At 45.1% G+C, this 15324-nt stretch overlaps 1 protein-coding gene across 1 annotated transcript in view; it reads left to right on the plus strand.

Moving 5' to 3' along the window:
* Positions 1–610: 610 nt before the first annotated feature.
* The window catches only part of clpb (ClpB family mitochondrial disaggregase), a 34744-nt gene continuing 20030 nt past the window's right edge, over positions 611–15324 (plus strand). The window contains exons 1-5 of the mRNA XM_071925641.2: positions 611–1243; positions 1403–1454; positions 4688–4774; positions 12751–12854; positions 14844–14972. Coding sequence (XP_071781742.1) covers positions 790–1243; positions 1403–1454; positions 4688–4774; positions 12751–12854; positions 14844–14972 — 826 coding nt within the window. The 5' untranslated portion in view covers positions 611–789. The remainder of the gene's footprint in view (positions 1244–1402; positions 1455–4687; positions 4775–12750; positions 12855–14843; positions 14973–15324) is intronic.

The following is a 15324-nucleotide window of genomic DNA, read 5'->3' on the forward strand; positions in this document are numbered from 1 at the left end:
TGTGTAAACAATGGAGACCTATATGCAAGCCCCCACAAAAAGACACATCTCTGTCCTGTTGTTCGGACATAATGGGGAAATTGCTCGTTGAGAAGTGAAACCAAAGAGTCTGCAGTCAACCTTCAAGATAGTTCACATCCTATTGCAGCGCATAGAAACTCCTGTCCGCTAGACTGAAGCAGTATACAACACAACTGTATAAAATTTGATTATTAATTAATAGTCAGCGAGCAGGACAGCTGTATATCCAATGTATGCAAGAAACTTCCTAAATATCCTTTAGACGTTATACATCACTACATTACGCATGCGCAGAACAGGAGCACCTGCTAAACATTGTTCATTAAATTGTCTATTTCTATTTTAAAGACATGTCTAGGTCTCGCGACGTTTTCAGTAGCTTACTAACATTAGTTTGGCTAAATAAAATCAGCATCTCGCAAAAACTGACTCCTACCTATGCGATCCGGTCCGCTTTACTCTGACTTAATTAAAGCGAAGACGGAAGTACGCAGTAGCTAAAATCTCAGTAACCCTGGGTTTTTCCTGTTAAAAAACTACATTTCCCACACTGCACCGCGCGTTCTGGTGACATCCACGCCGCGATGAGACGCAGCGGTTGTTTTCGTCTCAGTTCTGGTCGTTATTAGCTACCTGTAACGGAGGTATAACCGTTATTACAGGCGGATTAACGCCGTGATTCCGGCTTGTAGGTGATTCGTTGCTATCCGGAATTACTGTCAAGCCGAGGTTTTTCACCCCCGCCTCGTTTTCGGTGAGTTTATCGCCATGTTATCATCCGTTCCGACTAGGCTGTTTGCTCGAAGGTCGCGCAGCCTGTCACCGTGCAGCCGCGTGCTTCAGACCAGTACCGGTGATGCCGCATGCCAGGGCATCCGCGAGACACCGGAGACCAACCGTAACCCCATCGTCTCCACGTCCCGGGTCTCCAGGAGGGGTATTTTGGCTGAAGAGACAGCGAGTGCCAGTGTGAAGCCGGCGGTGCAGTACCACCACCTCGCCCCTAGGTGGCTCTCCAACCTGGAGAATCGTCGTAGCTCCTGGGCTGCTTTGGCCAGCAGGGGGCGCAATAACAACCAGTACTGGGAGGAGAGCAGGCAGAGGAGCGGAGGGGAAGGCCAGGACTCCAGTGGAGGTCCAAGCCCGTATAGAGTGGCTTCTGCCGGGGTGCTGTCTGCTGCAGCTGTGGCCTTCTGCCTGAAGAAAGACTCTGACAACAAAGGTAGACCATATCAGCTGTTTTGTGTGTAATGTGTATGGGGAACAACATGTGTTTGTGTGTGTGTGTATGTGTGGATTTCTTTATGTGTGTTCATGTCTGCATGTGTGTTTTCTCTTTTCTTTTTGATAATGTTATGGTGTGTCTCTCTCTTTTCTTAAGGCGATTCTCTTCTGGAGGCAGCAAGGACCAATAACTCTCAAGATGTAGCCAGGTACCACTCACACACTCACAGCAAATACTAATGCTCTCTCTCTCTCTCTCTCTCTCTCTCTCTCTCTCTCTCTCTCTCTCTCTCTCTCTCTCTCTCTCTCTCCGAACCACCCTATATAGCCTAATTGATCCAAAATAAACAAGGCAACAGTACACATGTTGTCCCCCATGAATGATGAAGCCCCTGTCTGGGCCACTCAGTAACAAATATTTCACCTTGTTTTGAGTTGTTAATGTACTTTCCCCCTTGGGCCAATCAGTGTAATTTTTCTGGAATGCAGCAGTGAGATGAATCATTTCCCCAAGTTTTGTCAAAATCAGATCAACGGTATCTGAGATATTGCACCTGACACATGGATGAGCGAACAAATGATGTAGTGACCCTCCCCCTTTGGCTGATCAGTATAATTGTTTAAAATGTGAGAGCGCAGTGTCAGATATATGATTCCCCCAAGTTTCAGCAAAATCCAACAAGTAAACAAACATTGTAGGTCACATCTCACACACACATCGAGCACCAGGGCAAAGCAGCACAAGCTCCAGGCCCTGATGCTGATATTTACATCCTTAACACTCTCCACATGTGAGCCATGTGATAGAGATTACAGTAGGTAGGTGTAGTCAGTGTTCAAAAAGGTAAACAAAGTAACCCTGCTAACAAGTCAATGAGCTGACATTAGACTCACACCCCAGAATGCAGCGGTTACCATAATTTACCCCAAGGAGCAGTTCAACTCTTTCTTTCTGTCTCTCTTTCCTTGGTTTTGAATAAAGCACTTTCTGCAGTATAATGACGTCTCTGTCTAACCTTTATAGAGCAGGGATGAGTTTTTCTCGGAGGTTTTCCCCCCAGTTTTCAGGTTTTTTGGACACACCGCTCCTGTTTATTCCCCCATCCCTTCCTACTTTTTTGTAGCATTGTTTTGATCTCATAGCTGCCACCGTCACAGATCACCTGCTGATGCCATGTGCCAGAACAGACTAGATCATCAGCAGTTATGAAAGTACTTGGTTATATCACTGTGGTTGTAATCCCATAAACAACCACTAGATGGAGGAAGAGGACTGTATCGCTCTCTCTGTGTGTGTGTGTGTGTGTGTGTGTGTGTCAGTGAGTGAGAGAGTGAGACAGAGAATGAAGAGACAGTTGCAGCAGGAAGGTCACGCTCAGCCACACTTAGTTAGCTTTTCAACAGTGCCTTGATTTTTTTTCCCTCTTCATCTGCTTTTAGCCTTTTCTCAGTCTTTTTCTCTCACTACGCATTTTTGCCCTCTATTTAGCCTCTCTAACACACAAATGTACACATTTATACACACACACACACACACACACACACATACTCTGAGGCTGATCTTAAACTCAAACATACTCCTCTGCAATTTCCCAGCACACTCAGACCCAGTCACCCAAAACGGGTGGGGCATGAGGGTATCTGTGTGTGTGTGTGTGTGTGTGTGTGTGTGTTCGTGCGTGTGTGCTTCCAGGCCTTTAGTACTTCTTGATACCATCTGTCTTCCTGGTAGGAAGGACCATCATTAATAACTGGACAGAGCGGCTGTTGCATTATTTTGAACAAGAAGCACTGTGTAGTCACACACACACATGCAGAGACTCGTATCAACCTGAAACTTGGTGTGTAAATTTACCCTGTGACTGCAAAACACTATTTGCAAAAAGCTACTTCTATTTTTACATACGGTTACACTGAAACACGCGCACATCACCGCACTTCTTGTTTGATAGTCGCCTGGTGTTCCGCTCAGTCACACTGCACACTTATTCCGGGTAGAAAAATGTGTGTGTGCATCCGTGTGCACCTCAACATGTGTTTTGTATGTATGCTTATGTGTGCGGGTTATGTGTCTTTGTATCTGTGTGTTACTGGGTACGTGTCTCCATGTACATGCATGTGTACCTATATGTGTTTATCCATGTGTGTCTCCATCTGCAGGTTTGGGTTACCTGTCCCCATGCGGCAGATGGTGTAGGTGAGAGTGCAGTAAGACAGACGGACAGACAGACAGACAGACAGACAGACAGCAGTCGGCAGGTCACAGATGTGTTAAGTGCTTTGGTTTAGTGCGTAGCGGCGGTAGAGTGTCGGGGTGTGTCTGCTCAGAGGCGGTGGAGAGGATAGAGGCCTCATTCTCACCGGGGTTTAAAAACACATTATATTATAACTGTGGTGAATCAATTTGTAATCTTCATATAGCATTTTAACACACATATTAAACTGATGTACTCTCATGCAGGTTGCCTTTATTTGGCCCAAAAAAAAAAAGTAGGGTTTGACTGATATGGGTTTTTGAAGGCCAATAACTATACCGATGTTTTTGTATTGAAGCATGTATTTTGTGCTGATATTCAAAATCTTTACACTTGAACATTTTCATGACAAGAAAATGACAAGGATTCAGTGTTTCCTCCATAATTTTATTCTTGCCAGGGTTGAAAAGCCTCTGAAACAGCATTTAGACCATCATGCGACCCTAAAACTCTCCATTGAAGCTCATACCAAACCCCAACCCCTCTGTTAGACTGATGAGTTTAAAGCAGCAAAAGCAGCTGGGAGGTGAAAGAATCAAAACAAGCGCTGCACTCAGCCGTGAAGCATTTACCAAAACTCGAATGTCACAAGCAGACAAGGCAGTGAGAACAGTGAAAACAGGGCCAGAGAGCAGCGGAGCCGAGAGCAGACCAGACAGAGGCCACTATGTTGACTGTAAACACGCACACTGTCTGCCTGCTCAGCACGAGAGGGGACAGACGGATCGCTTACACACACACACACACACACTTGTAGGGACCATGCCACCCCAGTACCTGATGTCATACCCTCAGGCACGGAACTCAACACACACCTGGCTTAAACACACAGACAGGCACAGGGTCTGGTACCCAATATGGAGCTCCAGAGAATGACAAAGGGGACACGGGTTAGTTTTATGCTGGTGTGCCTGTCGAGGTCTGGGGTGTGTGAGAACAAGGCAAGCAGGCCTGACCAGCTGACCAGTCAGACCAACAACTTGTTTTATGCATTGTTTGTGTGCATGGTTTCCCTTTTCAAGTATAAATGAATCCTGATTCCATACCAGTACCTGTTGAAATATTAAAAATTCGATAGCAGTACTGAATTCGGTCCTTGTTTCAGTACCTTTCTGTGTTGAATCTGTGTAGATTTGATGATGCAGTAGAGTAAATTGTAACCACTCTCTGATTCTGTTTCCCATCAGGCTGTTGCAGGAGGGCGTGGACCCCAATCACCGCCACCGTCTCGGCTGGACCGCTGTCATGGTGGCTGCCATGAACCGACAACACAGGTCTGTGAGAGAGAGAGAGTGTGTGTGTGTGTAATGCCCCCCTTGTTAAATTTGGACCCACCGAACAAATCGTGTTTGCGAGAGCACGGTGGTGTCCTCGCTGATGAGTGAATGTAATACTAATGTAGCATTTTAATATTCTGCAGCTGTCCGTGTGTGTTAGTGTGTGTGTGAGTGTGTGTGTGTGAGTCGGGTGCTGAACCCTGCCCATCCTCTAGTTGTTACAGTAGGTCTTCTGAAGTGCAAAGTGCGACTTTCAGGCTGACAGACGGTCTTTACCCGTTCCCCCATCCCTCTGTCCAACAAATTAAATTAGCCCCCTGGCCCCCAGAACACACACAACACAGAAAGGGGCCGAGGTTAAGGCTGGGCCAAATCCAATTTACAGGGAGGGATTTTTTTTTTTTTTTTTTGGACACTCCATCAGGACTCTGCGGTCACATTTTTGTTCAAGGAGCTCATGCGCTTCCAAATTTGTGAGCACAGGAGAGCAACTGAGAAGCGTTATGTGAAAATAATTGAAAAATGACCTTCCTTACTTTCAATTTCAACTTTAACATTTGCTCCTTTTTCAGTTTTGTAGATGGTATGAATTTATGCTACTAAAATGGACACATCCTGACCGTTTAGGTCAAGTGCTGTGAGCAGAACCACAGGGCCCGCCTTGAATATAAAGATAGCAAACAAACACACAGAAGGACACACACTGTCACACAGATAGCCTACACGGGGATGCAGGGATGTGATTTTTCTTTCCTTATTTTTTTGTTTTTTTAGGATTTCAGGTTTTTGGGCATACAATTCCCATTAATTTCTAACTGTAGCTTGATGTTTTTGTGCCTTTTTCCCTGAGTGCTTCTGAATCCATCGCTGATTAAAGCACGATGCTCTCTCCTGACCCGACCCACCTCTCACTGCCCAGCCACTCATACGATCAAAGTAATTCCACATACTGGATCTCTACAGTTAAGCATCTTCCTTTACACACTGTCCTGCCTCTAACCCAGCCTCAGAGACAAATGTGATTGTTTGATTGTTGTGCTGTGTGGTGATGTTTGATGTATGTACACAACGTGTGTGTGACTGATTGTGGCTGTGTGACATAAGTTCATGTGTGCCGTGTGTCATGTAAAGTGATGTGATGCACTTCTCTCTGTGTTAAGTGTTTTTTTGTTACAAATTTTGCTTGTCTGTGTTCACACACTGTGTGTAGCACTGTGTGTGTTTGTATGTGTGTGGCGTTACACTGTCTTTTGTGTGTGTGTGTGTGTGTGTGTGTGTGTGTGTGTGTGTTATGAGTGCTATAACTCAAGGAGGCGGTGACACTCCTCTGTGTTTAATCCCGTCTTCCAACCCCCCAGTGAGCCGTCACTGCTGCAGGGAAGACAGAACACCGGTTCACACACATCACTCACACACCTCTCTCTCTCACACACACACACGCGCACGTACATCCACTCACAAACATATTGTATATGCACTGCACACACACTCATACACATGCACGCGCACACACAGACACGGGGAGTTTATACCAAATATCTTCCAGGGCATCTGCCTATTACTCAGTCACACACAACTTTATTTGCAGCCGCTAAGTGAAAACACAGGGAGCATTACTCATAAACAAGGTCTAGCCCATAGCCAATATGTCAACAAGGATCTCATTGCTGAATGATTCTGCCTCTTGTCTCGCATTATATTTATACTTTCCTGGGCCAGGAGCGATAAATGTGTTTTAGGAGAAAGGGGGTTTAACCGCAGCACCATTTCTGGGGAAACGGCGGTTGTCTTCTGATCGTTTCTAGGTGTAGAGTCCACCGGACAGCCTAGCTTGTGTTCAGGGGTCGGGGTGCGGCTGTGTGTGAGAGAATTAGGGGTGGAGTAGAGGGGTGTGTGTCAGAATTAAGGGTGGGACACCAGGGGGGCGTGTGTTTGCTTAACTTTGATGTGGAGCTAAATCAGGGAGGCGCAGGGCCTGGCCCACTGTTTGCACTCTTTAACACACAATGCCCATCTCCATCTCTCTTTCTCTCCCTCCGTCCCTCCCTTCCTGCATTCACGTGTACAAAGAGCGCTCAGCCGAGTGTGACGCCTGTTGACCGTTCCGACCTGTCAGCCGAGTGACTCGTTTGCGGGGGATAAAAAAAAAAAACTAGAAGGGGGAGAAGGCGTAGGGATGATGGAACGAGAGGATGAGTGGCTCGTTGGGAAAGAGAGAGGGAGAGAATAGTTTAGCTGTGGAGAGAGAGAGTTGTGGAGTGGGATTATGGGTTTGGGACTGGGATTAGCTAGGTTGAATAGCTGGGGGACGGGTGAGAATCGCCAGAGAGCTCCCAGTAGAATATTAACACAGTATTTTGGTCACGATACAATACTATTGTGATGGTTAGTGTTTTGTAATGCAATTTTGTAAAGTATTCTGGTTTAATGACACAATATATTAACATTTATGGGATGTCCTGATGGTTCTGCAGGCTAAATTCCTTACCATGTTTTCTCCATAGTAAACTATAGCAATAATACCTGAGAGGGGCAGCCATGATCACAATACAGAACGTCCTAAAGAGTATTTTAGTTTATATACAGTGATTACCAACACATGTTTACTCTCTGAAGGTTTTTCAAAGTAGTATATATACATAAGAATACAAAACAGGAGAAAACAAGAGATCACTATCTATCTCCATGGTTACCACAAGAGTTGGCATAGCAACTACGCTATTATCAGCACAGTAGCTATGATTCCATCTAACTGTCAAGTGAATTTTACGTGAATAAACAGTCTTACTGAATGTCAAAAAAACATCCACTAGAAAAACAGAAAGTCTTTAAAGAATTGTAGTAGTCTTGGGCAAGTTGTTATTGTTCTTTTGTGTCAGCTAATGTTGGCCATATTTTACGCTTTTGTCCAAAGACTAAAACAAAGAAATGCACTTGACGATATTCTAATGCACCAACGAATGGCCACACAACCATGATGGTAGGGCTGAAACGATTCCTCGAGAAACTCGAGTAACTCGATTACTAAAAATCTTCGATGCAAATTCTTTGCATCGAAGCTTCGTTTAATCCATATAACTATATACACACTCAGTGTTTCGCACGGATGATTATTACTGTTGCACAATGCGCTGGAGAAAGAGAAAATAGCGAGGGGCGAAGAGAAGAGACAGGCCAGAGAAAACGACAGAAAGTGTCCAAAGTTTCGGATCCAGTGTTGCCAACTTGGCGACTTTGTCGCTAGACTTAGTGACTTTTCAGACCCCCCTGGCGACTTTATTTCTCAAAAGCGACTAGCGACAAATCTGCTGACTTTTTCTGACCATGGGAAGCAATGTTAATGTGTTGAATCCCAAAGCATTTGGCAATAAATTGTTTCGGCTGATGCCGGTTTTCTCTACTTGCTTGTCTAATCCAGAGAGGTCTGACGGTCACAGCGCTTCCCACACAGTGTAGCTCCTTCCCTCCGCTGAGAGCAGGGACTGTAGGATAGGGTCCACTTGTAATTGCTACCGGCGTACGCCGAAACTGGCCCGGGTGGGCGGAGTCAGCACTTAATATTAAAACGGGATGAGATGAAGGCTAGTAAAGAATGCACGTTAATTATGGCTATATGTAATGGCTAGTTAAGAACGTAAATCAATATGGTGGCTAGTTATGATGTCCCTAAGTTAGCTAAGTTTTGCTCAAGAAAATAACCACAGAAAATAAAATGCTGCAGTCAATTTGTGAAAGCCTGAGCTTCATTCATGTTATTATTATGATAGTCACACACACATACACACACACACACACACACACACACACACACACACACACACACCTACTCCCCTCACAGTGATGCATAAAATACCCCAGAAAGCAAAATATCAGGTGGTGTAAGTAGCAATTGGAGCCTAAAATGCACCAGTCCAATACAGCAGGTATATTCAGTTTAGTTTGATTGCAGTGAGTAGGGTCAGCAGGTGTAGGGCAACCCTTCAACATAGTAAATAAATGTACATTAGCCAGTCTTATGAACTTGTATGATATTTAGGCCTAGTAATAAATATCAATAATAATAATTATTTCACCTCGTTTTCAGTAAATCACAGTGTCGTATGGACAGCTTCGTGCGGACAGCTTTTCTCTTTTGTATATTTACTATTGCTCTTTAATAAAGCAAAAGTATTTCTTATCCGATTACTCGATTAATCGATGGAATAATCGGTAGAATACTCGATTACTAAAATAATCGATAGCTGCAGCCCTACATGATGGGCACCTTTTATACATGTGAGCGACAGCAGGTTTGACATGTCTGGGCGGCCGAGGTGGACAGATACTTTACAAAACATTTCAGAACATCCAGAGCCACATTTACACTGTTAGCAATGACGCTGAACCGTTTGTTTGGTCGATCAAACCACGCCTACGTCATTATTGATTTGACAACTATGTTTCCCTTGCTGTTTATCACATACTTTCTTTATCAACAAAATAAATGCAAACTTTTTGCAATATTGAGAAAATTGTATTCAATTTTCATTCAGCTTTTCTAATTGGATACATCATAATTTGCACAAAAAAAATACTTCCCAGCTGCTTGGAATGTGTCTTTGACCACTCCGGTTGTTTGGCAGAAAGAAAAGAAAAGAAAGTAAATGAGTCCGGTGAACCCTCCTTCCTGGCAGCTAGCTGACCCCAGGTGTGCGGCAGGTGAGGTGGGGTCAAGTGAGGTCCAGCGTCTGGGCCAGGTGGTCAGACACATGGATGGTCAGCTCAGCTCAGGTGTCTTGTCTGGCCCGGGGGAGACGGAAGTGTCTGCTTCCTGTCTTCGCCCCAGGGCAGGATGGGAAACTAACACCAGACCCCAGCGTTGCCACCAGTCACATGTTGGCAAAATTTGGCTTAATCTACCAGCCTCAGCATCTGCTTTGGCAAGTGATCTGCAATCATTACGTTAAGCTTTTAGTGGTATTGGAGTGGTATAGGAGCAGCAGGGTGGTGTAGTGAGCAGGGAGACAGTCCTTCAACTGCAGGACCAGGGTTCAAGTCCCCTTGTTGGTAAGCATCTGTTCTGCTGAAGTGTCTTTGAGCAACACACTGAATCCCTACCAGCTCCAATGGCGCTGTTCTCTAGCTGAGCCTGACCTCTGACCTCCCTGCTGAGGAGGGCAAGTGAAAAGAGAATTTCACAATGGAGATCAATAAAGTATCACATCGTTACATTAACATTATAATATCAGAACTGTGACTGCAGTTGTAGCCCCAAGGTTAATGGTTTGCATCGCTGGACCAGTGAAAAACCAAACAAAGCAGAGGATTAACCGAGGAAGATGTCCAGTCCCAGTCCAAAAAAAAAGTGCCTCTTCTTTTTCACACATGCTGTGCCAAAGAGAGAGCATTACTGAGGCGCAGAGGGTGAGAAGATCGAGACAATGGAATAAAGGCAGAGAAAGAAGTTGGAGACGAGGGTGTTCACTCAGCAGTTGGATAACTCACTCCCAGTTGAACTAACTCCCAGTTAACTCCCAGTTCAGTTTAGCTTTTTATGACAGTAAAATAAGCTTGTAGTTTTCAGATAATATTGTTTTAGCACTTGTAAGTCTGCTATTTGAATTTTTGGCCCAATCCTTTGAAGTGTCAGTTTAACCTCGTTACCCCCTGCATGCCTTCAGTTTGGCTTCAAATTAGTGCTGCAGCTCTCTTCCTACACGTCCTAAATAAAGTTAGACACTTGATCACCAGTTGATTAGTAAAACTATAAACTGTTTATAAGAGCTCATTAGTCTTAGGACCCTCTTTTATAATTAAATCCCCTTCTCTTTCATCTTTTTATCTACCCTTCCCTCCTTTCATCCTTTCCTCCTCCTCCTCCGCAGTTTTCCTCTCTTTATCCCTGCGTGTTTACCTTTCCGATGCCATTAACCCTTTTCAGACCATCTCGTTTCTTCACACACCCCTGCCCAGCCTCGTGTGACCAACCATCGTTTGTGTGTGTGTGTGTGTGTGTGTGTGTCTCAGAGGATGCGGAGACCGTGTGTTTGTAGAAGTGCTTGCAAGGGTGAGAGAAGAACCCTCTGTGGGTCACTGCCCCCCCCTCGCCCCCAGCCATAGTGATACAGTAACAAAAGGGGACCCCCCGATAGTCCTTTATACCCCCCTCAGCAAGGTCAGACACAAAGACCTGGCCAGGCTGTTCTCAGCCTTCGCTCTCCCACAGAAACTCACAGGTTCTCTGGAGGCCAACACACAAAATACCTAAGAGCATATAGGCATTTATCTAACCACATGGATGGAGGGGAGAGCAAGCTGTTTTTCTTCCACTGTTTTACTCATATAATGGAGAAAATTTGTGTTTTGATATTATGCCATGTTAATTTTTTCTCCATCCCTGAGCTTCCAGACTCACTGGTCTACCAAGAAGGCATAGGGAACAAGATTCCCTTCATTGATACCTGCATTAGATGTATCTCTGCTGCAATGTGGACTATACACTGTGTTATAAAATACACACCCATGCTTTGTATTTTGAATATTTTTTGTCCTGGTGTTTAAATGTATTTCGGTCAATTGGACATTTCAGTTTTTTTTAAAAACCTTCATTTCCTGTAGCTTTAAAAGTTGAAGAGGATGTTTAAATTCACTCTTCACCCTTAAATTGGCTCCTTAGTCTAATATCAGAGTTAACTGTTGAAATAGCTTGGTCATTCATGTGACCATATCCGTTATCAATAATCAAATTTGAAGACTGAATGGAAGCTGCATCATGAATGACAACGTGCTAGGAGGTCGGGAGTAGTGATTCCCAAACTGGAGATATCCTGCTATGAATAATCATTTTGCTCCATGTAAGCAATTTCAGGCCTCTTTTTCCTGCCATAATCATTTAGCTGGAAATGATCCATTGCTACCACACAGAGGTTATATTACGTAGTCGCAGGTTTAATGACAGCAAGCAGCTTACTGGCAGGGTTCATGTTTCGGCCATCGCCCACGTCTTCTCTCCCAGCCGACATAGACTAGCTGACTAGCTTTTGTGTGTGTGCGTGTGTGTGTGTGTGTGTGTCCAAGTCTCAATGTCAAAGCCATTGCTCATGTTCAGAGTGGCAAAGGGAAAGTGTGTGTGTGTGTGTGTGTGTGTGTGTTCTGTAGACGGAGAGACGGTACCTGGAATGTCCGTTGGGTCACAGTGAGTGGTGTTGCCGAGGTACTTGGTGTTTGTTCTATAAGGCGGTGCGGTGCGCTCCAATGAAGGACTACACACACAAACACCCACTGCTACACACAGACCCCCCAACGGCGCCGGAAATAAACCCGACCCTTGCCCCTTCAATGTACACATATGTACATGTTATGAGGCAGACACACACACACACACACAGACACACAAGGAGGGCCATGACCGAGCTGTGGAGCATGAGGAAGTGTATAGAGAGGGAGAGAAGGAGGGAGGTGCCCATTGGCGTGTATCCACGGAAACGGGGCAGACTAACCATGGTAGTGAGTCAGGTCTAAGCATCATGGTCAACTAAGAAATTAGAAATTTGCATCAGCCTGTATTCGGAAACTGATGTGTGCAGTGTGTTTATCTTCTAGACGTGAGGGTGGGGGAAATATCGGTTAAGAGTCTCGGTTAGGTTTCTTGATGTTGAGGGGAGCGAGCCTCGTCCCGGTTCCAAACCCAGTCAGTGTCCCATTTCCAGTTCCAGACCTAATTGTGGCTCCAAATGCCTTCATATTTAGATGCTGGGACAAATTCTCATCATTGTCTACATGTTTGCATGTGTTTTAGGAAGCAGTAAGATTTGATTATTTCTTTAAGAATAATTGACACGTTTTTCTAGCAGTGGGGGACTGCAAATGCTTAATTATGGTGTGCGTGTTTGTGTGTGTGGGTGTACATATCTGTCTGTATGTGTACATATCAGAGAGATCTAGGTTGGATTCTAAGGTAAATGTTTGTGTGTGTGTGTGTCTGTGTTTTCCAGTGTGGTGAAGGTTCTGCTCGAAGCCGGTGCCGACCCAAACGCTGGAGACTACTTCAACAACGTTTACGACACTTCGCGGGAGAAAGGCATCCACTCACTGGAAGGTAATGAAACACTGTGTGTCTGTGTGCGCGTTTATCACATGCCTGCATTTGTGTGTGTGTGTGTGTGTGTGTGTGTGTGTGTGTGGTTGTTATATTACACATATGAATCCTAACTGTAGAAACAGATATTATGAGGCATTATCATTTGCATAAAGATTTGCATATATGTACACGTTTCATTTCTTCCATATTATTTGTTTTATTTATTCTCTGACGCTTAGTGTATGTTTTATTTGTTTTTCTTTGTGGCCGCACACACTGAAGCGAATACACACAGTCACACAGAGACACATTTACAAATACACACACAGACACACACACACACACTTTACCCCCCCAGTCTGTGTTGGGTTTCTGCAGACATATTTATATGGGATATGTATATTGCAGACATTTATATGGCTGTCAGGTTTGGGTCCGCGTGGGGCCGGCGTAGCGTGGGGAAGCGTTTCCCAGACGCACGCTGATGGATGGGCTAGGGGGGCCTGTGTGACGCTTTATTGGGTTAGCTATGATTATCCCGCCCCGACTCACACACACACACACACATACACACAAACACACTCACTGCAGAGAGAGACTGTCAGAGAGAGATAGAGAGAGAGCGGGATGGATGGAGGAAGGGAAAGACTGATGGAGGAAGGGCGAGGGAGAGAATCAGGCAAGGAGGGAGGCAGAGAAAGAAAGAAAGAAAGAGAAAGAAAGAGGGAGAAGGTAGGGATGGAGTGAGGGAGAGGTTACAGATGGAGGAGAAGGAAGGAGGTAGGGGATGTATGGAGGGGTGCGGGAGGGAGGCAGGGATGGATTGAAGGAAATAGGGCGGGATGATGAGGCAAGGAGGAGAGGAGAGGAAGTCAGGAAATAGATGAGACAAAGTTATTGGGATGGAGGGAGCGGGGAGGGAGGGAGAGGGGGGTAAGTGACGAAAGGAATTGATGGATATTGAGGAGGAGAGGAAGCAGGGGGAAAAAATAAAAATGGATGATGGAGGAGTGGCACGAGATGAGTGCACTTATGAAAAAGGGAAGTAAAGAGAGAATGATAGACTAGCTCTATTATTAGTAAGGAACACAGGGAAGGAAACGCTAACACAGAACTCGCATTATTCCTACGATCTTGGACGGTTGAGTCTGGATCTGTGAATATGAACAACTCTTTCAAAGCTGGAAACAGGGAAGCCAATTTTGTAGTCTGTGATGTTGTCATTGTCACACTTTCTGGAGCGTCTTCCAGTGACTGTGAATAGATTTATTGAACTGAACTGTTAATGAAACAAAGCTCTTTTGGATGCAAAGGCTCAGGCAGTCTTCAATTCGTCACGATCATTCCTCGGCTCCGGAGAGCGTCGCTTGAGTCTTGGCTATCTTGTTTCCAGCCTTGAGAAATTTGTGTATGTTCACAAATCTGTTTTGAACTGTCTAAACTCATTGGAAGAGCGTGCAATTTTGTTTTCAGGGGAATTTTTTATTTTTGCTGTCAGATGATCATTTTTTATCAGACAGCCATCTTTACGGGCAATTCAGACCATTACAATCGCATATGATATCATCACATATGAACTGTGCTCCCATTTTGTCTGCAATTTCTGTGTTTACCAGGTGAAAACAAATGAAAGTAACAAATAGTGGTACTTCTAACGATGTGTGTTTATCTTGCTCATGTGTTTTATTGTTATAACCCTGCATCTTCTGAGAATGGGAATAAAATTAGTTCATTTGCTCATATCTCTGTCTTTCTCCACTTCTGTCTCCCCCTCTCTCCCATCTCTTTCTCATTCTTTTTTCCCATCCCACCATTTCTCTCCTCCTCCCCCCTCTTTGTCTTCTCACCTTCTCTTGGTCCTCTCTTACTGTCTCTGACACGTTATCTTCCTCTCTTTTCCACCTCTCTCCATCTCTCTCTTCCTCCCCGTTTCTTTCTGTCTTTCTCTGTCTCTGCCTGTCTCTCCTTGTCTCCGCTCTACCTATTCCCTTCCCTCCCTCCCTGCAGTCCTGGTGTCCAGAGAGGATGAGTTCAGTGCCAGGCTCAGCAGCAGGGCTGGTTTCCGTGGTTGCACGGCGCTTCACTACGCCACACTGGCTGACGACCCACGCACCGTCCGCATGCTGCTGGAGGCCGGTACGTTGCACTCCCCACCCCCGTCCCATCCCACCCCGTCCCCGAGTCTGTGAGGTCTAGATATCTACACATAGACTCTTGAAGGATAGAGCTTAAAGAGGGAAAGTTGTCTCTTTGCAGACCTGTACAGATTTTGCGTAGCAGCTCTGCATTTTCACATGAAAACACGCCGGTTCGTGTTGTCACTCTAAAATACTCCAAAAGTGCCCTGTTTTTTTAACCCATAACTACTTTAGCTGAGCCATGAAATCGTGTCAATTTCTCAGCCAATCAGTGTTCCTGACTTCAGTAACTCCCTCCCCCTTCCCTCCTCACATTCAGTCCTCCTCTCTCTCTGTTGCTGGCTGGTTTC

This window comes from Centroberyx gerrardi, chromosome 6 (genome assembly GCF_048128805.1).
Source record: "Centroberyx gerrardi isolate f3 chromosome 6, fCenGer3.hap1.cur.20231027, whole genome shotgun sequence".
NCBI lineage: Eukaryota > Metazoa > Chordata > Actinopteri > Beryciformes > Berycidae > Centroberyx > Centroberyx gerrardi.